The 27,979-nt window shown below is 44.4% G+C and overlaps 1 protein-coding gene across 4 annotated transcripts in view; it reads left to right on the top strand.

The window, feature by feature from the left end:
- The window catches only part of CENPE (centromere protein E), an 81,767-nt gene extending 56,830 nt beyond the window's left edge, over positions 1-24,937 (top strand). For all 4 annotated transcript variants that reach the window (XM_065596183.1, XM_042859967.2, XM_008170146.4 and 1 more), the window contains 12 exons: positions 3,145-3,345; positions 3,435-3,581; positions 13,624-13,836; positions 15,257-15,466; positions 16,129-16,338; positions 17,647-17,868; positions 18,705-18,908; positions 20,347-20,459; positions 20,953-21,050; positions 22,053-22,215; positions 22,621-22,880; positions 24,195-24,937. In XM_065596183.1, coding sequence (XP_065452255.1) covers positions 3,145-3,345; positions 3,435-3,581; positions 13,624-13,836; positions 15,257-15,466; positions 16,129-16,338; positions 17,647-17,868; positions 18,705-18,908; positions 20,347-20,459; positions 20,953-21,050; positions 22,053-22,215; positions 22,621-22,880; positions 24,195-24,292 — 2,139 coding nt within the window. In that variant the 3' untranslated portion in view covers positions 24,293-24,937. The remainder of the gene's footprint in view (positions 1-3,144; positions 3,346-3,434; positions 3,582-13,623; positions 13,837-15,256; positions 15,467-16,128; positions 16,339-17,646; positions 17,869-18,704; positions 18,909-20,346; positions 20,460-20,952; positions 21,051-22,052; positions 22,216-22,620; positions 22,881-24,194) is intronic.
- The last annotated feature ends 3,042 nt before the right edge of the window (positions 24,938-27,979 follow it).

Below are 27,979 nucleotides of genomic sequence, written 5' to 3'. Positions count from 1 at the left end.
GGAAGACTAATGGAGTTAATATGAGTGAAAAATTCTTACTTGCTAACTTCTTGTAAAATGTCTCTACCAATCTGTCCTGTCCAATGCCAGTTAACTGTCTTGATAAAGGCTTCAAGTTAATCTAATTCCTTTTTTCTCTGCGTGGTGTTGATACGTTGGGGGATGGGGAATCACATTTTGAGACCTGACCTCATACTAGGAATGGACTGAAGTTTCCAACTTTTTTCCTCTGGTTTAAGAATCTTATACAGCTTTGTTATATAAGGTTGGTAGGATTAATGTCCCAGTGTCAACTTTCAAATATTTGAGCTGCACTCAGTAGGTGAGGAGAGGACAATCTATCAAGGAGGAATAGGGGAGACATTATTAGAAATAAGGATGCTTCCAGGTAAGAACTGTTCTATTCCAAAGCACAAGTATACAGTAACTCCTCGCTTAACATTGTAGTTATGTTCCTGAAAAATGCTACTTTAAGCAAAACAATGTTAAGTGAATCAAATTTCCCCATAAGAGTAATGTAAATACGGGGGGTTAGGTGCCGGGGGGGAAATTTCGCCAGACAAAAGATCTTTCTTTCTTTCTACACGCGCACACACATACACAGTATAAGTTTTAAACAAACAATTTAGTACTATACACAGCAATGATGATTGTGAAGCTTGGTTGAGGTGGTGGAGTCAGAGGGTGGGATATTTTCCAGGGAATGCCTTACTGCTAAATGATGAACTAGCATTCGGCTGAGCTCTCAAGGGTTAACACATTGTTAATGTAGCCTCACACTCTACAAGGCAGCACAAATTGAGGGAGGGGAGACAGCATGGCAGAGAGAGACAGAGACACACACTGTGTGTGAGAGAGATGCGCATTGCCCCTTTAAATACGCTGACCCCACTCTAAGTACACTGCCTTTTTAAGTAGATCAGCAAGTTGAGACAGCATCTGCTGCCAGCAAGCTTCCTCCATTCTGAGCCCTGTCGTGTCCCTCCCCTGCTCTGTAGAGATATGGTGTTTCCGCCCTTGTCCCCCAGTTCCTTTACCCCAACATTAGCACCCCTCTTCCCTCTTTCCCCTCCTCCCCCCCACACTTGCACAGCAAGCAGGAGGCTCCCGTGAGCAGTTCCAAGGCAGAGGGCAGGAGCAGCACGTGGCAGTGGGAGGAGGGACAGCTGAACTGCCCGGCAATTGATAGCCTGCTGGGTGGCTGCTGCAGCCACTTAGGGGAGCTGAGAGCTGATAAGGGGGCTGCTGGTCCACCCTGGTTCCAAGCCCCCACCAGCTACCTCCAACGGGCTGCTCTTTCTGCAAGCGGTGGACAAAGCAGGCAGCTTCAAACAACGTTATAAGGGAGCATTGTGCAACTTTAAACGAGCATGTTCTCTAATTGATCAGCAACATAACGAAACAACGTTAACTGGGATAACTTTAAGTGAGGAGTTACTGTACTTCCTTGTGAAGGCAAAAATATACCAATGTTAATGGCAGGTCAATACATTTTTGTATAGCTCTATTTTTACCCATTCAAATTTTAGAAGGCAGTGTGAAGAAAATGTGATTTTTGTTTTTCCTGCTTCAGGCATTTCAAAAATCTATTAATCACGTTGTCACAGTGCCACAGTAGGTCACAGCTGAGAGTGTCAGATTCAGGACAAACTGCTGAGAAATAGGGCAGACTCACCCGAAACTGATGGTTATTTTATCATAAGTTTATTTCAAGCCTGAAACAAAAGTAAACTTCTGTCTCATCACACTGGTTAAGAAGAAGTCAGAAAGGCAGTCTCCTTAGGCATCTCAGCCCTTGTCTTGTTACGCTAACCACTGGATTTTACGATAAGTGGTTACTGAAAGCCAGTTTTATCTAATATAATCTCAAGAGATGAACCATTTGGCTAGGTCAGTATACAACTCAGTTTTGCCCAATAATCATGCTGCCGCCAATCCTTTAGTAACTAAAATCTAAAGGTTTATTAATAAAAGAAAATGAGTTTAAATAATAGATCATATACATTCAATAACTGCAATATCCTTACATCAGATTTGTAGCAGTGATGTTAGACTGCTGACTTGTAAAGTTTCTCTGGCAACTTCCAAAAGATTGGAAGGTCCTCAGTCCAATGTTGTAAATCCACAGTCCAGAGAATCAGGGCAGGAAAGAGGCAAAATGGAGTTATTCCAGGGGTCATTTATATCCTTTGCCATGTGCCTGGAAACTTTCTGTTTCAAACAAAGCTCACAGTCCAGTCTGTAGAAAGTTACTGGCACAAGGTGGAGTCCAGGGTCACATGAGTATATCACATGTCCTTGCAAAACTTGATGACCAGATTCGTTGCAATTGTCTAACAGTGGTAGCATCAATGATATACATGGTCTCATTTCAATCATATAGCATCACACAGGTACTCTATTGCCTGGTCCACACTAACCCCCCACTTTGGACTAAGGTACGCAAATTCAGCTACCTTAATAATGTAGCTGAATTCGAAGTACCTTAGTCCGAATTTACCGCGGGTCCAGACGCAGCAGGCAGGCTCCCCCGTCGCTGAGCTGGAGTACCGGCGTCGACAGCAAGCACTTCCGGGATCGATCCCAGAAGATCGATCGCTTACATCCGGACCAGGAAGTAAGTATAGATGTACCCTATGGGAGGACTAAAGAGCCAGGAGTCAAAGCAACACTTGTATAGCTTATCCATTCACTTTTTTGCCTCTTCACTTCCATTTTGACCTGTAACATTCAAGCTATTCAACTTGTGCTGTCTCCTCAGGTGACACAAAACTCACAGAATAGTTTTAAATTTGTAGTGGCTTCTTTCAATGGAATATCTGGTGTAGATAGGCCAATAAAACCAACTATAAACATCGATACCATCACCTACCCCTCCTTCTCCTTTCTTATTTCCTTTCATTATTTGTTCTGAGTTTGCAGTAGATGAAGATCCACTACACTGAAGGTTAGTTGGTTTTTTTGGTTGTTTTTTTAACCTCTTCTTCACTGGTGACCCAAGTCAAGATTTAAGTCTAGGTCTTAAAAGGTGGTGTTGGATGGGTATTTGTATGCAGTGGTTGACAAAATTGAGTGAATACTCTAATACTGAAAGTATACATAATTGGACCAATTCATAGTAATGTTGTTTAACTGTTTCTGTAGGTCAACCAGTTAACTGAGGCATTAAACAGTGTTTCGCATGAAAGACACCAGTTAGTGGCTGAAAGAACTAATCACTATCTCCAACTTCAAGAACAGATTTCATCAATTAATCAAGAGAAAGATGAGCTCCAACAAATACTTGAGGGTGTAAAGTCTGAGAGAGACCTGCTCAAGACTGAACTGCAAAAAAATATTGACATGGTTTGTGTCCCAAATACTATTAGATACTAATAGAAGTCATATTACTGTAAAATTAGTTTTACTTAATACTTATGCATGTATTTTTTCAGTGCACTGAAACAAATGCAAAACTTAAATGTGCTCTAGATGAATTGAAACAGAAGAATCTGAATGATGTGGCAGTTCAGGCAAACCAACCAGATGACACAAAACTGAGACATGCAGATAACATGAAAGCAAAAGCCTTGGAAGTAAAGGTAAATATCAGCTACATAGGTAACTGATGTGTGAAACTATAGAACTGTTCATTCCCTGGTACAATTCTAGAGCAGTATCTTTGTCTATCTACAACATAATTAAGGTTAAGATTTTGTCACTTTTAGTTTTAGTGAAAGTCACAGACAGGTCATGGACAATAAACAAAAATTCACGGGAGCCCATGACCTGTCTGACTTTACTAAGAATAACCAGAGGGTAGGGATCAGAGGGGCAATATGGCCACAGAGGGAGAAAAGGGGTACGTGGCCCTGACTGCAGCCAGGGACAGTTGAAGCCAGAAGTCACAGAGGTCCAGTAAATTTACTGAATCTGTGACTAAATTGTGTCCTTAAACATAATGTATAATTCTTCAAGTGTTTGCACATGTCCATTCCAATGTAAGTATGTGCATGCCTGAGTACAGTTGCTGGAATTATTTCCCCTAGTGATATCTGCCAGTGCCGTCTAGTGCTGCATGCTCATAGCGCCGATATAAAGGACCCTGCCGATCTACTACCATCCGTTCCTTCTTACTGCCAGTGATAGTTGCTGGAACTCCTCATTGCTCAGGAAATTTTCTCCTAGTGACTCTTCTGTTTCTTTAGTGTAAATAGTTATCGTAGTTTAGTTTTGGATGCCCCCATGCTTAGTGGCGTCATCCACATCCCGGTGCCGGGGCATGCCTTGGTCACCGGGTTTAAAGTTCTGTGCTTCCTGTGGTAAGTCTGTGCCTTTTAGTGACCAGCACTCGAGTTGTCTCAAGTGCTTGGGGGAATCTCAGAGGAAAGACTGTTGCCAAATCTGCAGGAACTTCAAACTCCGCACCTAAAAGGACCAAGAAACAAAACTGAAGGTCCTCCTCATGGCGGCAACCTTACGACCTTCCTCAGAGCCATACTCGCACTTGGCATGGGTCAAGAATCACTGCACAGATCTTCTTCGGTGCCTAAGAAGCAGCACTGTAAACGCCAAGAGAAGAGCCGATTGCTGTTCCGAAGCAGATGGGGACCAGGAGAGAGCCAGACTTCCTCCATGGCACTGCAACATCAGATGCCTTCAGCTCCAGTGCCACTGCAAGCCCCACTGACGCCAGCACAGGAGCCACCTCCTACAGGCAGACAGCATTCTGGCCAGTTTGCAGTACCTTTGACTCCAGAGGCATTTGCAACAGCCAGGGACCTACTTTCCCTACTGGTACCGGCATCCCCAGATTGTCAGAATTTGGCACCACTGGTGACACTGAGTGGCAAAGAGTTGTCGCCAGGATTTCACCCAGTACTGCGACTGCCATCTAGAGGAAAACCCCTGCTGGCAGCCTCATCAAGATCTTCCCTTCAACATTAACTGCCAGCACTAAATGGAATGGCACTGCCTTGGTCTCTACACCGCAGTTCATCCTCTTCATCAGACTCTGAAGTGGGATCTTACCTCCCTCCCTTCCCTTCCCCCGTCACCACAGCTGCCCGTGATGCTCCCCAGGCCATTCCTATGGGACCGCAGCCCCAAGTACAGGGGTGGCTCCAAACATTTGGCCACCGGGTCATGGGGACCAGCACCTACGTAATGGCTGTTTTGGAACCGTTGGTGGTTCACCTGCCACAGGGCACCAACCCCGGCCTCATCCTACGTTCTCTTATTAGACCTCCATTTGAACCAATGGCAACATGCTCCTATGTTCACTTAGCTATAAAATAGCACTTCTTGTTGCACCTCTGCCCAACAGATCAGAGAAATTGGAGCCCTTATGGCATACCCTCCATACACAATTTTTCATAAAGACAAGTTACGCCATGCCCACATCCCAACGTACCATCCTCTTTCCATCTTAATCAACCCGTTCATCTTCCTTGCTTCTTTCCAAAGCCTCACAGCAACCAACAGGAGGCAGCATTGCACACCTGGACCTCAGATGAGCATTAGCTTTATACCTGAACAGAACACATGCCATCACCCAGCAGGCTAGAGAAGAAGCCGGCTCTGGCCTTGCAGTCTTGCAGTCAGCTTGTCCTTGAACTCCGAACTCACCTCCTGTACAATTGCTTGGGAGTTACCTACATTGGAATGGATATGTGCAAGCACTTGGAAAAAAATAACCCTTTTAATAACCTTTCTGTAACTGATTATTCGAGATGTGTTGCACACGTCCATTCCAAAATGACCCTCCATCCCCTCTTATCGGAGGCGGTCAATAAGAAGAAATTAAAGGGGAGCAGGTTGACAGGGCCTTTTATACCAGCACTGTGTGTGCATGGCACCAGAAGGTGCTGGAGCCAACGGATACCACTAAGGGAAAATATTTCTGCAACTGTGATCGGGGTGCGCACACAGCTATGTTGGAGTGGACATATGCAACACATTTTGAACCATTACAGAAAGGTTAGTAACCAGTTTATCCTAAGTGATTTTAAATTGTCCTTTTTAGCAGGGTTTTTAGCCTTATAAAAATATTGAGGTGGGGTACGTGTGTCCTAAAATGAAGTGGTTAAAAGCTCACAAATCATTTGGGGACACAGTGATAACAGCTTGTCTGCGGTTAATGTGAGAGACTCTTGAATTGAACTTTGCTATTAAAATGTCTGATCTTAATTATGGGAACAAAACTGTTTCATGATGTTTTTTACTGAAAAGTTGATATACAAGCACTCTTACTTTGATATTTTGTAAAACTCATAGCTTTATATAAAAAGCTGTATTTAATGAAGCCTTTCTCCTTTCAAAACAGAATACTCTTCTAATCTATGTAAAACCTTGCTAGTGAGAGGAGCATTTGTACAAAACCTTGGACAGATTCTGGGGTGTTGCTGATCTGCATAGATCAGGGGTGCGAAGATGCATGGCTTATATGGCTTACAGCTGACATTTGTACTTCCCTGATTCTGCTGCAAGTGTGCGCAGGGTTAATCTGAACTACGTTAGAGAGACGTAAAGGGCTTCTCCAATTTATACCATGTTTCAAACACCCACATGCTATTGGTACCTGACCTTGATTGAAACAGTTGAGTTCTAGTGAAGATGCTGTTATGTTGCTGATTGCTGTTCCTTCCAGTACCATTCTTAATGCAGCTCAACAATCCCACCTGCTGGCCAGCCATGTGTCAGATGGTTTGGTTTTAGCAGTAGCACTCATATGGTTCCTTAAACTACCATAGAACTGGCTTATGTAAAACATGTATCTGACATAGATAATGTTCAAAAACTTGAATGTGTACATGCAAGATGGTGCACATTGGAAGGAATAATTTGAACTACTCGTGATGTTTTTCCTCAGATGTCAGTTAATTTACACCTGGGTTGACAGCTCAATGAAGACCTCTCCTTTTTTTGGCTGTTGCTGCACGTTAACATAATTTTAGGTTCTGTAAGGAACAGAATGATATATACTGAAAATTTTAGAACACATCACATAAATCAGTGGTACGAACTCTCATTGGAATACTTCATGTTCATTCTTCTTCGAGTGATTGCTCCTGTGTATTCCCAGTAGGTGTGCGTGCTCACCACGTGCACTGGTGCCGGAAGTTTTTCCCTTAGCAGTACCCGTACTGGGGGAGCACCGCGGCAACCCCTGGAGTGGCTCCTGTATATCGCACTAGAAGGGGAGCTACGGGCTCCCCCCACCCTCAGTTCCTTCTTGCTGCCAGTAAAGGTAGTCGGAGTTTTTGTGCTCCAGCTCTGCTGCAGCCCTTCTTCTCGACCTTAGCGGTACCGTTGTAGATTGTTCTTCAGTGACTAGAGCGGGCTCGGGGCATGCCCTGTGCCCCAGGCTTCAAGTCGTGCGACTCCTGTCGTTGTTCTATGCCCAGGAACGACCCTCACACTGAGTGTCTTCGCTGCCTGGGTGAGACTCACATCAGCGACTGTTGCAAGATCTGCAGGTCGTTCAAGCCAAGAACCAAAAAGGGGAGAGACTTCGAGCTCTCCTGATGGAGTTGGCGTTGACGCCGGTGCGCAGATCGGACTCGGCGCTGGCCGCCGCGTCGTCAGTACATAGCGAGGCACCTTCGACCAGTCGGTGCTGCTCTCCCGCCAAAAAGCAAGGGAAGAGCTCGGCCTCGGAACACCACCGCAATAAGGACAAGGGGGAGGCTGGGCAGCCCTCGATTCCCCCCCGGGCTCTAAGGCTCCAACTCGTGTGGAGTGGAGCAGCCCGGTACCCTTGACCCAGGCATCCCCACCGGTACGGATGCCAGAGGCGGTGCAGGCTGCAAAGGACATTATGTCCCTGCCCGTGCCGAGCTTGCAATCGGGCACGGGCCCTAGGTCACGAGGCAAGCCCCCTTTGGGTGCCCACCAGACCTCTCCGAGCAGCCGCAGTTGCCGCTCTTCCGACAGCTCCCGGCCACCCTCGATGCCGGCCAGACCGTCCGGACCACTGGCGGGACGGGAGTCGCGGGGACTCTCCACACCGCCTGCCACCGAGAGAGGCACCAGGAATGCTCACCTGCTAGACGTGGGTATCGGAGCCGCTCTCGACGGACAGACATCGCCGCTCCCATTCCAGCTCTCGCTCGTCTAGGCGCCACGCCAGAGGCTCCCCTCTGGGTACCTTGCCGTCAGGGCACCGAGCGTTGCGTTGCCGTCACGCGTACTGAAGCAGTTCATTGCGTGGGTACCGTTCATCATCGTCGAGATCCCGGTCCCGAGGGAGATGCTGCCACAGACTCCGCTCCTGCTGCTCCCGTGGCACCGAGCGTTCTTCGGCGACCTCGGCCTCTGCACACGTCCACCCACTCTCAGCACGCGCCGTTCCGTCGGGGCACATATTGCCATCCCATGCTCAAGCAAGGGACTCTGTGGCAAGGACAGTGGTGCCGTTGGTGGCCATCGGTGCCAGCCCAAGTGGAGGCCCGTTCAGTCGCCGGAGCATCCTGGGCTCTATCGGCCTCCTCTGGCCGCCCACAAGACAAGTCGGCAGGTCACGAGTCGGCGGACCCGCGCCAGGACTCTGACCTCGGTATCGACACCCCGGCACCAACCGAGGCGCCTGGCTCCTTACGGACTCTCTCTCTGGTACCGGATGACACCATAGCGGCGCCTCCGCCATCAGTCCCGCAGGAGGACTTCAAGGCACACCAGGACCTGCTAAAGTGGGTGGCTTCCAACCTCCATCTGCAGGCCAAGGAGATGAAGGGTCCGTCCGATTCCCTCTTTAACGTGCTGTCTCCCTCGGCACCGAGCCGTGTGGCCCTTCCTCTGCACTACGGTATTGCCAACATTTCAAACTCCTTGTGGCAAACTCCCGCCTCCTTGACCCCAATCTCTAAAAAGTCTGAGAGGAAATACTTTGTGCCGGCGAAGGACCGTGAATACCTGTATTCACCCCCGGCACCGAGCTCGCTCGTTGTGGAATCGGACGCCAGGAGACTGGACTCCTTTGGCAGAAAATGTTGTTATTAGTCAGCTAGCTTCCAGCTTCGCGTAGCCAACCACCGCGCCTTACTGAACAGGTACGACCTCAACCTGTGGGAGTCCCTGCCTAAATTTGAGCCCCTCCTCTTGGACCGGGACAGGAAGGACTTCAAGGCCCTGGTGGAAGAGGGTCGGCGGTGGCAAAAGCGACCCTGCAAGCGGCGTCCAATGCGGCGGACACAGTGGCCCACTCGATGGCTTCCGCAATCACCATCCGTAGGGCGTCGTGGCTCTTGTTGTCCAGGCTGTCAACGGAGGCACAATCACTGATGCAGGACCTCCAGTTCGATGGCAAGGTGCTCTTCGCGGACCAGACAGCCGTCAGGCTGCATGGGATGAAAGATTCTCGCACCACCTTGCAGACCTTGGTCCTCTAATGTCCCTCCGGCTCAGGACAAGGCCAAATCGCTTCTGGCGGCTCAGCCTGCGAGGAGCAGATATGAGCCCCTGTACAAAAGGCCCAGAGACCAGAAGCGTCGGTCTCAGAGGCAGTCCCGCTCTGCCCCGCAGCCTGGTCCCTCTAAAGGCAAGAGGCAGGGGAAGAGGCAGTTTTGACTATCTGCAGGGGGGCACCAGGCCTGTTGCCAGTGAGACCCCCTGATTAATAAAGTTTGTGTTCTGCAACCGATTGTTTGCCTTCCTCAGGGGGTGGTCCCGCATAACTTCGGACCAATGTGTCCTCAGTACTATCTCCAAGGGCTATGTGTTGCAGTTCACCTCACCCCCGTCAAATCACCCGCCATCCACAATGGCCCCCGGGGGACTCCTGCGTCAGGAGGTGGACCGGTTGCTCCACCTAGGGGCGGTGGAAAGGGTACCGATTCCGTTCCAGGGCAAAGGGTTCTTGTGACGGGTTGGATCACAGAAACCCCCTTGGGAGCTGCCACCTGATGTGCAAAAGACTACTTACTATCCCTGTTTTCCCTGCCAGCTCAGGATTCCAGCACCCTGTCTTGCTGAGCCAGACACTCCGGTCTGCTCCAACACCAACCCAGGGTCTGAATCACTTGTCCCAAAGCTGCAAGTTTACCTGAAAACAGCTCACAGATGTGTGCTTGTCTTTAGCACTCAGATGCCCAACTCCCAATGGGGTCTAAACCCAAATAAATCCGTTTTACCCTGCATAAAGCTTATGCAGGGCAAACCCAGAAATTGTTCACCCTCTATAATACTAAGTATAATTGGTACCTGACCTTGATTGAAACAGTTGAGTTCTAAGATATGCACAGTTGTTTGCTCCCCCAGGTATTAATACATACTCTGAGTAAATTACTAAATAAAAAGTGATTTTATTAAATACAGAAAATAGGATTTAAGTGGTTCCAAGTAGTAACAGACAGAACAAAGTAAGTCACCAAGCAAAATAAAATAAAATGCGCACTTCTATGTCTAATCAAACTGAATACAGATAATCTCACCCTCAGAAATGCTTCAGTAAGCTTTTTCTCAGACTGGACACCTTCCAGGCCTGGGCACAATTCTTTCCCCTGGTACAGCTCTTGTTCCAGCTCAGGTGATAGCTAGAGGATTCTTCATGATGGCTCCTCCCCCCCTTGTTCTCTTCCACCCCTTTATATATCTTTTGCATAAGGCGGGAACCCTTTGTCCCTCTGGATTTCCACCCCCTCTCACTGGAAAAGCACCAGGTTAAAGATGGATTACAATTCAGGTGACATGATTGTATGTCACTGCAAGACTTCATTACTCACTTGCCAGCACTCACATATACGGGAAGACTCACAGGTAAATACAGCCATCTGCAGACAATGGGAGTCATCAAGATTCCAAACCATCCTTAATGGCCCACACTTTACATAATTACAATAGGCCCTCAGAGTTATGTTTTATATTTCTAGTTTTAGATACAAGAGTGGTACATTTCTACAAATAGGATGATCACACTCAGTAGATTATGAGCTTTGTAATGATACCTTACAAGAGACCTTTTGCATGAAGCATATCCGTTACGTTATGTTCACTTTTTACCATATTTTTCTAAAACTATCCCAGTTACATTATATTCACTTATTATCATGTTTTTATAAAACCATATAGACTGCACAACGTCACAGTTCTACTCCCAGTACTTCCAAAGGTGGTCTCCGCCTTCCATATGGAGCAGAGCATCTTCCTCCCTGTGCTCTGTCCTAAGCCCCACTCCTCTAACGAGGAACACTGCCTCCACACGCTCGATGTGCGTAGGGCATTGGCTTTTTATCTGGATCGGACTAAGCCGTTCCGGAAATCCTCTCAACTCTTCATTGCCTTGTCCGAGCGGGCTAAAGGGCAACCCATCTCCACCCAGCGGCTTTCCCGCTGGATCACCTCGTGCATACGCATGTGTTATGATTTGGCAGGGATTCCCCCACCACCGATTGTAAGGGCATACTCTATGAGGGCTCAGGCCTCATCAGCTGCATGCGTCGCCCATGTCCCCATCCAGGACATTTGTAGGGCGGTCACGTGAGCCTCAGTTCACACATTTACTTCACATTATGCAGTCGTCTCCCGGTCTAGGGGTGAGGCCGGGTTCGGCAGGGTGGTACTTCGTCACGAACCATCGTGAACTCCTACCCACCTCCAACAGCTACTGCTTGGAATCACCTACTGTGGAATACACAGGAGCAATCACTTGAAGAATAAAGGACAGTTACCTGTTCCGTAACTGGCGTTCTTCGAGATGTGTTGCTCCTGTCTGTTCCACACCCCGCCCTCCTTCCCCTCTGTTGGAGTTGTCCAGCAAGAAGGAATGGAGGGTGGGGGGAGCCCATAGCTCCCCTTATAGCGCGATATACAGGTGCCACTCTAGGGGTCGCCGCGGTGCTCCCCCAATATGGGTACTGCTAAGGGAAAAACTTGCGGCACCGGTGCACATGGCGAGCACTCACACCTACTGTGGAATAGACAGGAGCAACACATCACTAAGAATGCCCATTACAGAACAGGTAACTGTCCTTTTTTGATCACCCCATCTCTCAAAAAGATACAATAGAAACTAGAGCCTAAACAGGTGATGAGAATAAGGAATGGAAAAGGTTCCATATGATTTAGCTGGGGATTAGTCCTGCTTTGAGCAGGGGGTTGGAGTAGATGACCTCCTGAGATCCCTTCCAACCCTGATATTCTATGATTCCAAGAGAGTGAGAATGAAAGACTGATGAATAAGATGGTCCAGAGAGAGAGAGAGAGAATAACAAATTATATAAATAAAGTAAACTTGGGTACTTCTATTCATCCTTTTTCATAATACAAGAACAAGGGAACATTCAATGAAACTGAAATACAATCAATTTATAACTGATGAGGAAAATAGTAATTGCCATACTGGGTTAGACCATTGGTCTAGCTCAGGGGTTGCGAGGTTATTACATGGGAGTCGTGAGCTATTAGCCTCCACTCCAAATCCCGCTTTGACTTCAGCATTTATAATGGTGTTAAATATATAAAAAGTGTTTTTAATTTATAAGGGGGGTTGCACTCAGAGGCTTGCTATGTGAAAGGGGTCACCAGTACAAAAGTTTGAGAACCACTGGTCTAGCTAGTCCAGGACCCTGACTGACAGTCTCCAACTGTTTTGAGGAAAGGATGAGAGAGCTTGCGGTAGGTAGTTATTGAATAACCTGACCAATGGGAGAAGCTTCTTCCTAGCATCCATGTCCTGAAGAGTTTTTTGTTCACTTTCTTGAATGTTGGTAATTTTTCAACTATTACAACACTGGATATCTGATATCAGTATTGGCATACATACAATCCCTTTTTTGGAAAAATTAACACTACACATAATTAGCCTGTGCAATTCATTTCCACAAAATGTCATTGGGGCCAGGAGTTCATTAGTAGTCAAAGGGTTGGATGTTTGTATGGTTAGTGCAAACATCCAGTGTTAAGATTTTTGTTTTAAAGATTTGAAAGGGAAATATCCTTCATGCTTTGACATAACACAACATCTAACTAATAGGGATTAGGAAGAAACTTCCCTATGGGCAAGTTATTTCATAAGTGCCTGCTTTAGGGTTTCTTGCACATATCTCTGGAGTGTCTGGCACTAGCCATGTTAGACACAGGGTAATGGTCTAATATGGCAATTCCTGTGTTTTCTCTGGGGGATTGAAGTATTGGGGAATCTAACCTCTTGTTTAAATGTAACTTATTGTAACCAGAGACAAGGAAGGAGACAATACCAGTTAGCAAACTTTGATTCAGTGCACTTTCTTGAAATGTTCACTGTGTCCTGAAAAATACATTGAACATATTTGATAGTTCAGTGTGTGGGGAGGAGTGGGCGCGAGCAGAGGTATGAAGTTCCTTGAGTCTAAGTCATGGAAACAACTTGAGCTCATTTGAAAGCATATAATTGAGTCTGGGGCTCTGGCTCTTTTGAAGAGTTACCAAACTCTCTGCCTTTGTACTGTCTGACCTAATTTGCATCCCATTTCCTTCTGTGGTGAGTAGTGATTGGAATCTTACTCCATAGTTATTTCTCTTTACATTATAAGACCAATAAATTCCCTAGAGAACACCTGGAGTCTGATGGGCTGTTAAAGCTTTATCCAATCATTGAGCACTTTGCAAAATATTCTTCAAGGATGCTTTATTCTTTATTGTGGCTGATTCCATTTCTCCTTATCTCAGGGGCTTCTGGAGAAATTCCTAATGATGGAAAAGAAGTATGAGTGTCTCACTACAGTGTCTCTAAATCTGAAAAGTGAACTCAGCAGTCAGCAAGCACTAATAGCTGGGATGCTGACACACCTTTCACCTGAACAGGCTAAAGAAGTCAAAAGGTTTCAAACGGAAAATGAGAAAATAAGCAATCATCTCCAGAGCTTGTTGAACAAACTTAAGGTACAAGTTTCAAATAGCGGTTGTGTGGAGGGCTTCATGTAGCTCTGCTTTTACATTATAGCCAACATACTAACACAAGTGCTCATGGAGCACTCTGGTTGTGAAGAAATCCCTAACTAATATGCAGTGTTGCTGTTGAGCTTCATTCCTGAACCTGTCCTGCTGTATGCAGTTATTGCAGAACATATATAGGGGGTGCAATGTAAACGGATATGTAATTGCTGCATAAGCCCTATATAATGGGGCCAGTTAAGGACTATAGAATTGGCCTTAAACTCTGAATATAGTTCAGCTACTTTGAATAGTCTAGTACACTTAATATTTCTTTAAAAAGTTGTAACTAGTCAAAGAAAACTTGATCTGTATGCTAGATGCTCCAGAAGTAGAATTGTGGATCGTTATGTAAACCTCTTCCAAATACAGGTTGCTTTCATATCATAGCCTTGTCCCATGGCAGGTGTTGATTTGAGACCTTTATTGGGTAGGTTTAACTTTTCTGGATACTTGCAACCCTCACCCATCTTGCATTTGAGTGATTGACTGCATTCATTCTTAATCACTTAAAATGAAAAGGAATGGGGGAAGGAGAGGAGGTCTACCATCTGAGTAGATCAGGTTCTGTTATGTAGATAGGTACAGTAAATGTAGTTTAACATGTTAATTCTCTTCTGGGTCTTTATAGTCGTGATTCCAGGCAATTTTCTGTTACTGGTGACAGTAATTCAAAGAAGACAAAACCTTCACTAGGCCTGAGACTGTACAGCTGTCACTTTTTGTAAATGTTTGTTAGCTAAGAAATTAAACAAATGTTCCATAGAGTCTGATCTCATAACGTCACATCCGCATTTGCATTTTTGGAGTCGTATGTTTAAGTTCTTGTTAATTATTCATAATAATTGTTGGTCCTTTTTTCCTTTTATAGTCTTCCTTCATTTATTTGCTTTGGGGGCACTTTTGTGTGTATGTAATAGTTTCAGCCATTTAAAAAATAAACTTTAAACCTGGCAGATCAGATTATGGCCATACTAGATGTCATAAAATGAATACATCAGATTTTCACTTGATTACATTGGTGTGAATCTAGAGTAACTCCTCTGAAATCAAGGTATTTTAATTTGCCTGGGTCCAAATTCTGCTCTTGGTTTGATTGCAAGCTATGTAGTATATGTTCCCACCACTAGTTTAGTATCTTAGTCAGTCTAGTCCAAATGCCCTTAACCCTTTGAGCTTTTTGAGAGCTATAAAAAATATATTCTTTACAAACATAATGTGGAAATAATTGAGATGAGGGTTTTTTACTAGGCCTTTTACTATACATTGCTTTTAAAATTTTTGCATATGCATGAAGTGCTACACAGCTGTCTAGAATCTTATCTAGATGCAAGGTATCCTTTAATGATGACCTTTTCATATTCAACAGTTTCTGTTCAGCCGTGTTTGCCAGAAGAAGGCAGAATACTATACTACCATTAACAACCATGAAATGGATTTGCTTGATGAGAAGAGAAAACAGAATGAGCTACTGTCTCAGATTCGGTGTCTCAAGAAAACTTGTTTGAAACAGGATGAAACAGCTTACCAAGAGTTAAACATCCATGAATTGCAGCAGAAGTTGGACCTCCACATCGAGGTAGCACTCAGTATATTGTTTGACTGAAATAAACGTCAATATTTATATTTTGGGAAATATCACAACATGGATGTGCTACTTCACTGTGGAGTTGCTTTTATTTGCAGGTGACTCGTACTTTAGTAAGCTATAGGAAAATAATTGACACTAACCTTCACTTTTTAAATATAATTCATCTCTTTTATCTTAATTTTCTGATCTGATCAGAATTAAATTTGCAATTTATTTATGAAGTGACACACTAAGTGAGCTTATATGCAAGATATTCAGCCCTGGGGATCTCTATATGTTGGTCTTGTAAAGCACCTACAACTCCATTTGTAAAAATCTCTTGCTTGATTATTTTAAATATATATATCATTTAACTGCACAAGTGTGCCATTAGGTTAAGGATTTTTTTTTTATGCTATTAACAAAGGGGGTCGAATGTAAAATAAACTTTGAATCTATACTTCAAATATAGGGTAACTAGAAGCTAAGAAATATTCCATATACAACATTATAGTGTAAGATATAGCAAATACAGTGTTTACTAACAATTTAAAAAAAAATTACTATAACAATATTGCAAGTAAAGTTATTTGAACCATTCAGTGGCTGAAAACTAATGTAGTTCAATCAAATTGGTAAATCGCTTGTTTTCATTTTTTTTTTTAATGCAGCACATTCTCAGAGACATGTCAGAAATAGAAACTGAGCTTCTCAGTATAGAGGCTGAGTTACAAAAGGAAGAGAGTGCTAGAAAAGAAGCAATGCAGTTTTTGGAAACATGTTCAGGAAATTATTGTGATGTAGAAAAAATTAAAGATGGAATAAAGCAAGACAATGAGAGGCTTTTACGAATGATTAAATTCTGGACACCTAAAGTCAAGGTAAAAGTTCCTGCTATAACAGTACATCATTCAACTTGTCTTTTAACATAGCTCTGAAATCTATAAACCCACCAGATATTTTTTTTCTGTGAGTATTCTTGTGTTAACAAGTATTTGTATATTGTGTATAGGCAAAGCATCTAATTTCCGGTAGTATCTTCATATTGTACTAAGCTGTAAAGTGAAGCTCTACTTAGAAGTTTTACAGGGGTTTTTTTTGTTTGTTCCTTTCGGCTTTTCTCACACATCCAAGCGTGGTGCCCTCTGCAATTTCTTGGTCCATATTGACCTTCAGGCCAGATGGAGCCCTAAAGATTTTTCATTCAGAAAATTGTTTTCTCCCCTGCCTCCCATGAACTTTCTTCTCTCAGTTTCTGTGCTTTTTACTCTGTAATTGGGGTGGAGAAGGGTATTTTTTTTTTAAAAGTCTGTAATAGTGCTCAGAGCACGTGTTGTTCCTTAAGTCCAGGCACCTCTACGTACCAGAGATGTTTCCATAGCTACACGCTATAGCTCCTAAATGGGGCTTACGGCAGCGATACTACCAATTCTCTGTTGGAGCTAGTCTGCTGAAAACTTTTGTCAGACCATGATGACTTCTATCTGAAACTGTAACTGACTTTGTTAAGTATAGTTTACAGGTCATATGATTAGGGGGAGGCAAAATCTTGGCTCATTTAAGGGCCTGACTCAAAGCCCATTGGAAATTCAGGGAAAAGTCACCTATTGAAGTCGTGCATGACCAGTGTGCATAGATGTGACTTTGCATAGCTTTAGGGCTTGATCCAGTCACTTCTGTTTCTTCAAACTCTTCACCTAGGATACTATTTTCTGGTTTCTCCAACACTACTTCAAGACTTGATACAATAATCTGGTAAAACTTTGTTCATTTTTTTCTCTTTTCCATACCTTTCCTACCCTAAAAAACTCAAACTACGTTAGTGGGAGTAAAAGTTTAAGGACAGGAAGTTCTGGGTTCTTCCCTGCCACCCCAAATTTTTAAGGTTCTTGAAGAGAATCATCCGAATCTGGAAGTCCAATTTGTACCTCAGGAAGGTCTTCAGGACTGGCTCCCATCTTGTATATTAGAAATTAATATATTCTAAATGCATACATTTAACTGCTTTTCAAAGAGTCCGTTTCCTGCATAATTATTTTGCTATTTCCATACAAGTGGATGTACGTACTCTGACAAGTTAAATATTTGTGTTGGTTTCTTAGCATATATCTTCACGGTATTTTATTTGTGACTGGGTTCTAAAAGGAAATAGTTTTACAGTTACATGCATGGCCTATTTAATTTTGCAGACACTCCTTCAAACTTCATCAGAGATGGATACCAGAACTGCCAACTATTGCAAGGACTCAGAAATTGAACTGAAACAAAGAAAAGGGAAAACTGAGGAGTTACTTGAGCAACTGAAGACAATTAAGGAACAGCTGGCACCTTGTGGTGTTGCTAATCTTGCATTAGAAGAAGAAAACTATAGACTTTGTAACCAATTAAAAGCCACAGAACAAGATATAAAGGTATATAATCTGATATGTTAATCAACTTAAATCAGCAGACATGCAAAACCACCTGTAAACGAAGCAGAGAAATTTCACAGGATACTTTAAACTGAACTAAGAAAATAAGAGACTAGATAATTAATATAAAACTGTGCTATACACACCACTAGCCCAGACTACACTTAACTTTTTTGTAGCTGTTTCATTATCCAAAAATAAATTAAAGCAGTCTTATTTAGAATGTGAAGAGTTAACGCTGTGGCTACAGGTTAGATTTACAATAGTGCACATGAATATGAACCAACTGAGAGCATTTAAAATGTGTTTAAATATATTTAAAATATTGTGCCTAACAGTGCGAAGGCTGTAAGGCTACATGTGGTCATACAGTCTTTATGTGTGTTAGACTAGGGATTGGCACAGAACTCAGAACCAAAATTAAAGAATTAAATGTCCTTTATTTCAAAGAATAATTCAGAAAGGTCCTATTGGATCAGGACTGAACTGGGAAACTAGATAATCACATGGGTGATCCATCAGTTCATAAACTTTTAGTAGAAATGACTAGGTATTTGACTATAGTGAAGAAATGAAGATATCTGGTACATCTGCAAGAATCTTAAATGAGTGTGGGACAATTGGGTAGCTGATAGCTTATAATCAGTTGTCAGATGCACTTGTTTTCTAAAGTTTTGAGCACGCTGGACTATTTGGGAAAATGTCATGCTGACAGCCCTGGAGACTGCAGAATGAGACGACATTTTATTTCCTTGGCTTCTAATACAGCTGACAAGCCTGTCAAATGTAGTTGTAATTGCTAGGATAACTTCTAATAACTGGATATTTTTCTCAAGATTATGAAAACAACAATCCAAAAGCTGAAAAATGCAGTAAATGAAGCAGGAAAAAATGTCAAGGAGAAGGAAGAAAGAATAGCCATGTTACAAACGGAGATTAAAATGAAAGCTGCTGCAAGTGAACTTAACCAACTTCAGGCTAAATTAAATGAGACAGAGAAGTGTCTTAGAAATGCATTAACAGAGAAACAGACTTTCAAGGTATGTTTCATTGTAAAACTTCAGTTGTTTAAGCGAAATGTCACTCCTATTTTCCACTTGAGAGCTGGGAGGAAACCTGAGAAGGTTCTTGAAGGCCAACATGTGGAAGCCAATCTGTTGCACTATATGGTATTGAAGTGATGCATTCTTTTCCTATGGTTTAGCCTGTCTCTTCAGACATTCTTGGTGCAGCAACGAGTGACCAAGCTTGGAACCCAAGTTATACTCCATGGGGAATTTTGCGCCTCTGCGCATGTGCAGTATTTATGTCCCCCACAGATTTATTTGCTTCCCCACAGAAAATGACTTTCTGATGGGAAGCAAATGGAGGCCACAAGAGCAGTCATGAAACCCTCCCCAGCAGTATGTTTCAGGTTTCCAGGTCAGCCGGCAAAGAGGTAAATCACTGTGGGGCAGGAGGCGGACTGGGGAAGACCCAGCTGGTGGCTCCTACCCTGCGCCGGGCTCAGCAGCTAGGCTGGGCTGAGGAGGATGGGACTTCCCCTGCACGGCACCCCCAGATTTCTTCCCTGGCTGCAGGAAGCTCTGCAAACTCTCTCTCCACCCCCGCTTCCTGCACTCATTCCTGTACAGGGAGCTGCTCCCTCATCCGCCCATCCCCTGTCCAGACCCCCTCATACCTAGACCCTCCCGCGGAGCCTTCCCCTCCCCCTCACACTCAAAACCTCTCCTGAGGATCCCCACTCCCCCTGCACCTGGACCACCCCGACAAGCCACCCACACTCAGATCCCCCTGCTGAGCTCTATCCCCCTCACACCCAGACACTCCCCTCCCCTCCGCTGAGCCCTAACCACCTTCACCTGGACCCCCTTGAAAAGTCCCATTACCATTGCACTCAGAACCCCCCAACAAGCCCCTGTGCATCCAGATCCTTTCCCACACCCAGAACCCCACTGAGCCACCTGCACCCAGATTGCCCTACACAGAACCCTCTTAACCCATATCTGGATCCCCCCCCCCCCCCCACTAAGCCCCTCCACACTTGGATCCTGTCTTGCTGAGCCTGCCTGTCCACACCTGATGTACCTGGCACGGAGGGGCAGAGCCCCGGGATGTTTCTGGGGCAGACCCAGTCCTTGCACTGTGTCAGGGTTGGGTACCGTCTCACCGCTGAGTCCATGTCCCCGGGGAGGGGAGGGAGCTGCACAGTGATCTCCCACCTCTGTGCAGCCAGTGGCCTGTGCTCCCCAATGCCATGCTGGAGCCTCCATGTTTATTTGACAAAATGTGCAGAATTTTAAAATATTGTGCGCTGAATTTTAATTTTTTGGCACAGAATGCCCTCAGGAATAAAGTTATATCATTAGAATAAGAGTATTGCCTCTGCAAGATGGTATTCAAATATCCCTAATTAACTTTAAGAGATCTAACTTTCTTATCACTAGATCTCCTCTTTTCTCCCACCCAACATATTAGGCAAAATTAGATAAAGGTGCCACGTTATATAAAGAAGAAATTGATCATCTCAAAACTCAGTTGGTGAAAGCTGACATGGAAAGAATGAAGCAATCCAGAATTTTTGAACAGGAGTAAGTTTAAGTTTTTTACTGTACTATGCATCCTGTAATTTCCCAGTTATATTTTTGGAAAGCATAAGATCTGATGTTTAAAAGTAGTTTTTTAATACAGGTTGTTTCAAACATCCTACCTAGACACTTCAGATATCTCCCAAGAATAGGTAGAAACTGCACTGAAAATACAAACCTTATTGGATATTTGGTGCTCAGGCATGGTTTTGAAGAGAGCTCTGAGTGTCTTTAATCTACCCAGAAACTATAGAGCCATTTTGTCATAAGGGGTGGGGGATGAGGGGCTGTATAAATTAAATATTTTGTGTTTCCTTGGTGAAGAGTTCGAGTTTCTTAGCTCTGATATGTTTTGCTATTTTATCAGTATATTTGGATCCTATTGCTGTTTGATTTCTCATTTGGAGAAGAACAGACAAATTAAAACTGCAAAATGTTGCAGAATTTCACAATGGCAAACTGCTAAAATAGTGGCTTCCTCTTTTTCCTTATGCAGAATTGCTACTACAAAAGCTCTTGCAGAACACAAAGAGGAACAGTTAAGAAAATTAAAAGAAGAACTGAGAAGAGCACAGCAAGAACAAGATGTAACTGGTAAATAAAAAATACATACAAGGGATTTTTTTTTTCACAATATCTATATAAACAAAACATAGAATTGAGGCTGTGGGTTGTACATAAAGCACTAGATAGAAAAATGTTAGTCTTTGGTCCACAGTTGGTTAAAGGAGGGACAGGACTTTCTTTGGGACATATGGTAGGTGAGGTGTAATGAGAGAGCTCTTCACACCCCACTCATTAACTCTGGAAATCACAGTAATTTAGTGCTTAGAGTTCTTCCGTATGTGACTACAGCAGCGACAAGGTATGAAAGTGCAGACCTTTAATTTTTTTTTTTGCTTGTCATATCTGAAGGACATGTCTGGATATTTCTATAATTGGCCCTACACTTTCATCAAACACTCCTGGACAGAGTGGTACACAGTTCGTGGCAAGTTTGTATAGCTTTTGCAAAACTAGAGGCAATCCTCACTATATCAAGATGTGAGACAGTGGGGCCTAGTAGATAGAGCATTGGGCTGTGACTTGAAAGACCTGGGTTCTGTTTCTGGCTTTGTTCACTGGGTTACTTTGAGCAAATCACTTCCTCTCTCTAGGCCTCAACTTACCCACCTGTAAAAGGGGAATAACAATTCTATCCTCTTTTTGTAAAGTGCTTTAAGATCTATTACTGAATAATTCTATGAACTAGGTATTATGGTTATCTCTTCTAACCATAACTGATATAAAATAACTGTATTTTGGATTTGTCAGTTAAATTTATTAGATCATCTGATTTACTAGAGAACCATTTGAATTTTATACTAGGTAACTGGCAGTCTGTGAATTCCTGTATAGAAAGGTTGAAACTGTTGTAACTGTATTTGTAATCTGTACAGTGAACACCTAATCCCAAAAGGGAATTTTAATATAATTTTCTAGTCATAGAACACTACTTTATTTACTTTATGAAGGTCAACTTTACTTGATTTTTGTATTGTCCAAGATATAGCAAATAATAGCTTCTAATATATATTCAAATAATTTTTTCCCCAGTAATATCAGGAAAAGATGTTCCTCAGGAATCACATATACCCCTGACTTGTGGTGGTGGCAGTGGGATTGTGCAGAGCACACAAATGCTCATTTTAAAATCTGAACAAGCTAAATTACAGAAAGAAAACCTGCAGTTGAAGAAAAACAATGACCTTCTAGTAAGGTAAGTTTAAAAAGCTGATCATCAGAGTCTAGAATGTTGTTTCAAGATCCATTTGTTTGATGAACTTTCTTCTCTTGGTGGCCAGGGACTTGTGCCTTTCACACATCAGCGGTTTGAATCCGAATACCACCAGTGGTGACATTTTATCATTGTCTCTTCCTTACAACTTAGGAAAGGAGCTGGCTTCCCTTCTTAATATAAACTTGCTCACATGAGTTGGCAGTAATTGGTTATCTGTTCAGCAGTTTTGCAGCAGAAAGTTGAATGGGTATGGAGCCTTAACTGCTTTGATTCTAGAGATTGTCCCTTGAAGTCAGGATCAGGACACATTGATATGGCAGTGTGAGGGAACTTGCATTGTCATGCTTCCAGTAGTTTACACTTTTATCATTTTCTCCTTTTAAGCAATGAGCTTCAGCTAAAAGAAGAACTAACCAAATGGAAAGAGAGAGCACTAAAAATGAGAGCAGAATCCTGTAGAGACACCACTCGGGAAAAGATACAGAGGTCTCCAAGGAAGACCACACCTCATTCAGTTAAAGAGCAAATGCCTTCTCCCTCCAAGGAAGTTTCTTCACGAGAAATCCTGCCTCTGGATTCACCAAACACACTGCCTCTGACTTGTCCAAATTTCTTCGATAATTCGAGCTTAGGCACACTTACAGGTGCGTAATGCAATGCTGTTTCTGTTAGGAACACCTATTCAGTAGAACGTTAAAGGGTTGGCTAGTCAGACCTGTGAAAGGTCTAGTGTAGGTGCACGCTACAGTTAATTCATATGTACTGGGGGACTTGAATACCTCAACTGGGTGAGTATTGGAAAGATTGGGCTAGCTTTTATTGCAGTATAAACTGAATTTAGTGATTAGCCGTAAGTCTGGACAAATGAAATATTGTGCAATTGTACAGTGGATATATTGGGTTCTGAATGGGTGGGGGGTTGTATTTTTTATTTACATTATTTCATTTATGTAGTTTTAGTTCAGAAAGGTTTGGAAGGGGTGAATTCTAGACCTGGTTGGGATTTTTTTTGGATTAAACAGTTTTGTTGTAAACTGCTAGTTTGTTGAAATAGAAGAACCTCAATTTCCCATGTCATAAGTAGTTCCCTAACAACTGGAATATTGGCTACTCTTGGGTAGGTGGCTGTCTTGTTTTTAGCCAGATGTTTCAAAAGGTCTGTATTTCATCCCAATATAGAACAAAACCAGATGCCAAAACCTCAAAACTTTGCACAAAATGGCATTCTTGTCTTCTGGCCAGCCCAAGTGAATTCTCCAGCATTGGCCCTCCACCAATGCAGAGAGCTATGAGCTAGTTTCACCCACGTGACTCTAAAGACAGCATTTAAGCAAATTTCTGTCTCCAAGGCCTAACCTTTAGTTTCAAGAGCAAGTTTTGCACCCAAGCCACTAGTCTCTCCATCTCCAGTTGCAAAGATGGCAGCCTGGGCAATGTCTCCTTTCCCATTCCCCCTACCCTGCTTTGCTCTGCTCCTTTTCTTTCCTGCCTGTCTCCACAAACCTTGGCCTGCAAATAATGGCTTCTCTGCTCTTCTCCACCCAGCCACCTTTTGTAGGGGAAGCTTTTACTGGTGGCCTGCATTACATCTTAACAGCACCATTAGCTGTTTGAAAAACCATCAATACTCCCTAGCAGTGTGGTGAAGTACTAGGTCGCTGGAGCAACTTTTGACATTGTCACCACTGTTCAGTGAGTGTGATCTAACTTATTGCTGCCGCTTCTGCCAGCAAATCTCCCAATGTCTGAGGTCCCCACACAATTCCATGTCCCAGCCCAACTGCTAAGATCAAAGAAGCGCCTTGTCTAGACTAGGATTTAAAGGTAGTGGTTGGATTATGTAGTCTAGCTCAATCTTTTGAACACCTTCTAAAAGTCTAGACAAGACAAAGCAATTGTACTCTAGCATGTGCTAAACTGGGAAAGTTACAAGTCTTTCTATTTTCTCTCTTACTTAGACATGCGACCTGCAGGAACAGAGCGTATAGAAGATCGCTTTAAGCACTTGTTTGGAGCGTCAGAAAAAGATAAAGCACCTGACTGCACAACCCAGTAAAGGTGCCCGTTATTGTTCACTGTCCTTGCTAGTGGATAAAGTCAGAGATTGCATATAGAGAAGATGTGCTACAGAAGTAGCTGGTATGTTTTAACTGTAGCCAGTGGGAAGAAGCTTTCTTGGAGCAGGAACTGAGCAAGTAACTGGAAAAGCTGGAATACAAAAATGTGACAATAGTGTTGCCTGCATCCAGCTGATGGTCTCACCGTAGCAGTTCTGCATTGCTCCTCTTGTGATGGCAAAGATAACAAAGCCAGCCAGCTGAAGAGGAAATGAAAACTGGAATGGATCACAAATTAGAGAATCTCTACTGTGAAACTTATCAATGTTAAACTTTCCCCTCTCACTCCTAAGACAACCCTCCCAAGGGCAATCAGTTTAATCTTGGAAGTCCATAAGGAAAGTGGAGAGAACTCTTTCTGCTACTCTTTTTCTAGTGTTCAGTGTTATTTTTATATGTTGACTTTTCTAGGATGGGGAATAGCATTCTCATTCAACTTCATTTAACCAGTTTATATATAATATTCTATTTATGAGCTCACAATCAAGGCTGTGTTTTTAAAAAGTCTCTAATTCATATCTGCAGTGCACAGTTGATTCTGGTCTGAGTAATTTTACTTTTGTCAATAAAGATTGTTATATGCATATAGGCAGTCAAACTAGAAGTGGTCATTGTACTGTTGCCATTTCTTGTTGTGTCATTGGGGGACGTGGCAGGAGGCTCCTGCCTACTGGTCATAGCTGAGTGATGGGGGGGGTCTCGCTTAGCAGCAAGTAAGGGGTTCATACACTCTATCACACACCCTCCCCCTCAGGTTCTGCTGTGGGGCTTTATCAGGCAAATCCTCCCTCTCCCTCCCCGAAAAGAAATTGGTCTTATTAATGTTTTTCCCAGCCCCGTGAAGGATTTCAAAGCTATCGGGCTGTAGCAAGACATACCATCTCATTAGCCTAGAGTTGGTGTCTTTCATGGTGTTCAGCCAACGTACTAGGGCATGGTCACCAGTTTGAAGGAGTTCCCCCACAGATAATAGCTCAGCGCATCCACAGCCCATTTCACCAGGAGGACTCCTTTTTTTATGACTGAGTAGGATGTCTCTCGTGGAAACAATTTCTTGCTGAGGTATACTGTGGGGTGCTCCTCCCTGTCAATGTTCTGGGACAACACTGCACTCAGGACCACTTCTGAGGCATCCATCTGAAGAGTGAACTCAGGGGTGAAGTCCAGATGGGTGAGTACGGGTTCCTGGCTCAGCCTCTCCTTCACTTCCCAGAAGACCATTTCACAGGCTGCTGACCATGGGACCTTCTAGCGCTGTTCTTCACCAGGTCAGTTAGGGGCATTGCGATCATGGCAAACACCGGGAAGAATCATCAATAGTACTCTGTGAGGCCAAACCTGGTGCACTTGCTGCTTGGTCGTAGAAACAACGCACTTTGCGTGGGCTTGTCCTTTGTCGACCAGGGGTCTTTGTTTTCCTCCTCCCACGCAGTAGCCCAGAGAGGTCACCTCCTGCTGCCCCGGATGGCATTTGGCTGGGTTCGCCATCAACCCTGCCACCTTCAACGTCTACAATACGGACATGACATGTTTAAGATGGTCTTCCCAGTCCTGGCTGTAAATGATGTAGTCTATGTATGTTGCAGCGTACACCCCATGTGGCTGTAGTACCCAGTCCATTAGACGCTGGAAAGTCGCACCGCTCCATGTAGGCTAAAGGGCATCATTATACATTGGTACAGCCTCCAGGGTGTGAAGAAGGCAGTTCTCTTCGGTGCTTTGTTTGCTGGGGGGACCTGCCAGTAGCCCTTGGTTTGCTCTAGGATGGAGAGGTAATTGGCAGACCCCCGCCGGTCATAAAGCTCATTGACCCATGTTTTTGCCCATTTAAAAAAAATACAGGCAACCTTTTATTTTGAGAAACTCCAGCATCCCCATGCTTTGGAGCAAGCAGTTTAAATTTGGTAGGGGTGGCCTATGTATCAGGAATGTGCCTTTTTCCATCCATATGATGATCTGCCCAAATTTGGCCAAGTTAAGAGTCTGAAAAACTGCAATTTGCATGTGTTCCGTAGAGACTTGCTAGGGCTTCACAACTTACAAATTTTCCCAAAGATTTCATGTATTGTGTATGTTGCAGTCTGGGGCTGAGCAGGACTCCCCCTGCATTTGGAGTTCTGGGCCATGCTGGGTCCAGAACTGAGCAGGGAGCCTCTCTCTCCTGTCCTTTCAGTACTCCCACTTCTGGGCTCAGGCAGAATGGAGGAGAAGGCCACCTGAATCGAATGCAGAGGGGGCAAGGGTGGAATCTGCATGGGCAGGGTGAGTAGTGTGACAAGCCTGGAGAGGAACAGACTGAGATAGGCAGTGGGTGACTGGGACAGGCTGGGCAAGTTGACTGGGGATTAGGGGGCCAGGAGATAGGGGACACATCTGATCAGGAGCCAGAGTGCAGGAGGAAGAGAACTGGAATTGGATGTGCAGAGTGGGACATGGAGTTAGGCTGGGGGGGGCATATTGAAATTGGACATGGACCCCAAAAGAGATCCATTGCATTTCCCCCACACACACCCCAAAAAAAATGGCTGCTGAATCAATAACCCCCATCTCTGGTCTTCAGCTCACTCTTCCAGGAATTGCTTTTCTCCCTTAGTGCTCCCCATCACCCCAGTCCAACCACAATATTCCCTCAGTCCACATTAGATATACGGGCAACCCTGCTTCCTGTGGCCTTTCCCCGATGCTGATAGTAGGTTGTATCCCTGCCAGCCAAAGTAGCCTTCCTCTTCTGCTTCACACTTCTGGGTCTTACTGCTTGAGGATCTCAACTTTTCTTCTTCGAGTGATTGCTCCTGTGTATTCCACAGTAGGTGTGCGTGCTCGCCACGTGCACCGGTGCTGGAAGTTTTTCCCTTAGCAGCATCCATAGTGGGGGAGCACCACTGTGACCCCTGGAGTGGCGCCGACATATCACGCTATAAAGGGGGCTGCGTGCTCCCCCCACCCTCAGTTCCTTCTTGCCACCAGTAAAGGTAGTCGGAAGTTGTTCTCCAGCTTTGCTGCAGCATTTCTAGCCTTAGTGGTATCCAGCTTTCCCTGAAGTTACTTGTTGAACTTTCTCTGTTAGTGCTGGTCTCGGGGCATGACCCATGGCCCAGGCTTCAAGTCGTGCGACTCTTGTCGCAATCCTATGCCCAGAAGCGATCCACATACTCAGTGTCTTCGCTGTCTGGAAGAGGCTCACATTAGTGAGAAGTGTAAAATTTGCCGCTTCTTCAAGCCCCGAACAAAGAGGGAGCATGAGATCCGACTCCGAGCTCTCCTAATGGAGTCGGCGTTGACCATGGCACCGGTGTGTAGAGCCGACCCCGCGCCGGGCACCTAGTCCTCGGCGCGCAGCGAAGCGCCCCAGGCGCACCGTCCTGATTCCGCGCCCGGTACCGCGTTGCCGGTGCGCAGCGAGGCCCCATCGACGAGCCGGCACCGCTCCCCTTCTAAGAAGCGAGGGAAGACTCAGTGGTGCCGGGAGAAAGATCGGGGTAAGGCTAGACCCGTGTTGGGCAGCCCACGATCTTCGAGATGTGTTGCTCCTGTCTATTCCACATCCCACCCTCCTTCCCCTCTGTCGGAGTTGTCTGGCAAGAAGGAACTGAGGGTGAGGGGAGCACGCAGCCCCCTTTATGGTG

The sequence above is a fragment of the Chrysemys picta genome, chromosome 5, assembly GCF_011386835.1.
Source record: "Chrysemys picta bellii isolate R12L10 chromosome 5, ASM1138683v2, whole genome shotgun sequence".
NCBI classification, from domain to species: Eukaryota; Metazoa; Chordata; order Testudines; family Emydidae; genus Chrysemys; species Chrysemys picta.
This window is presented reverse-complemented; position numbering and strand designations above follow the sequence as displayed.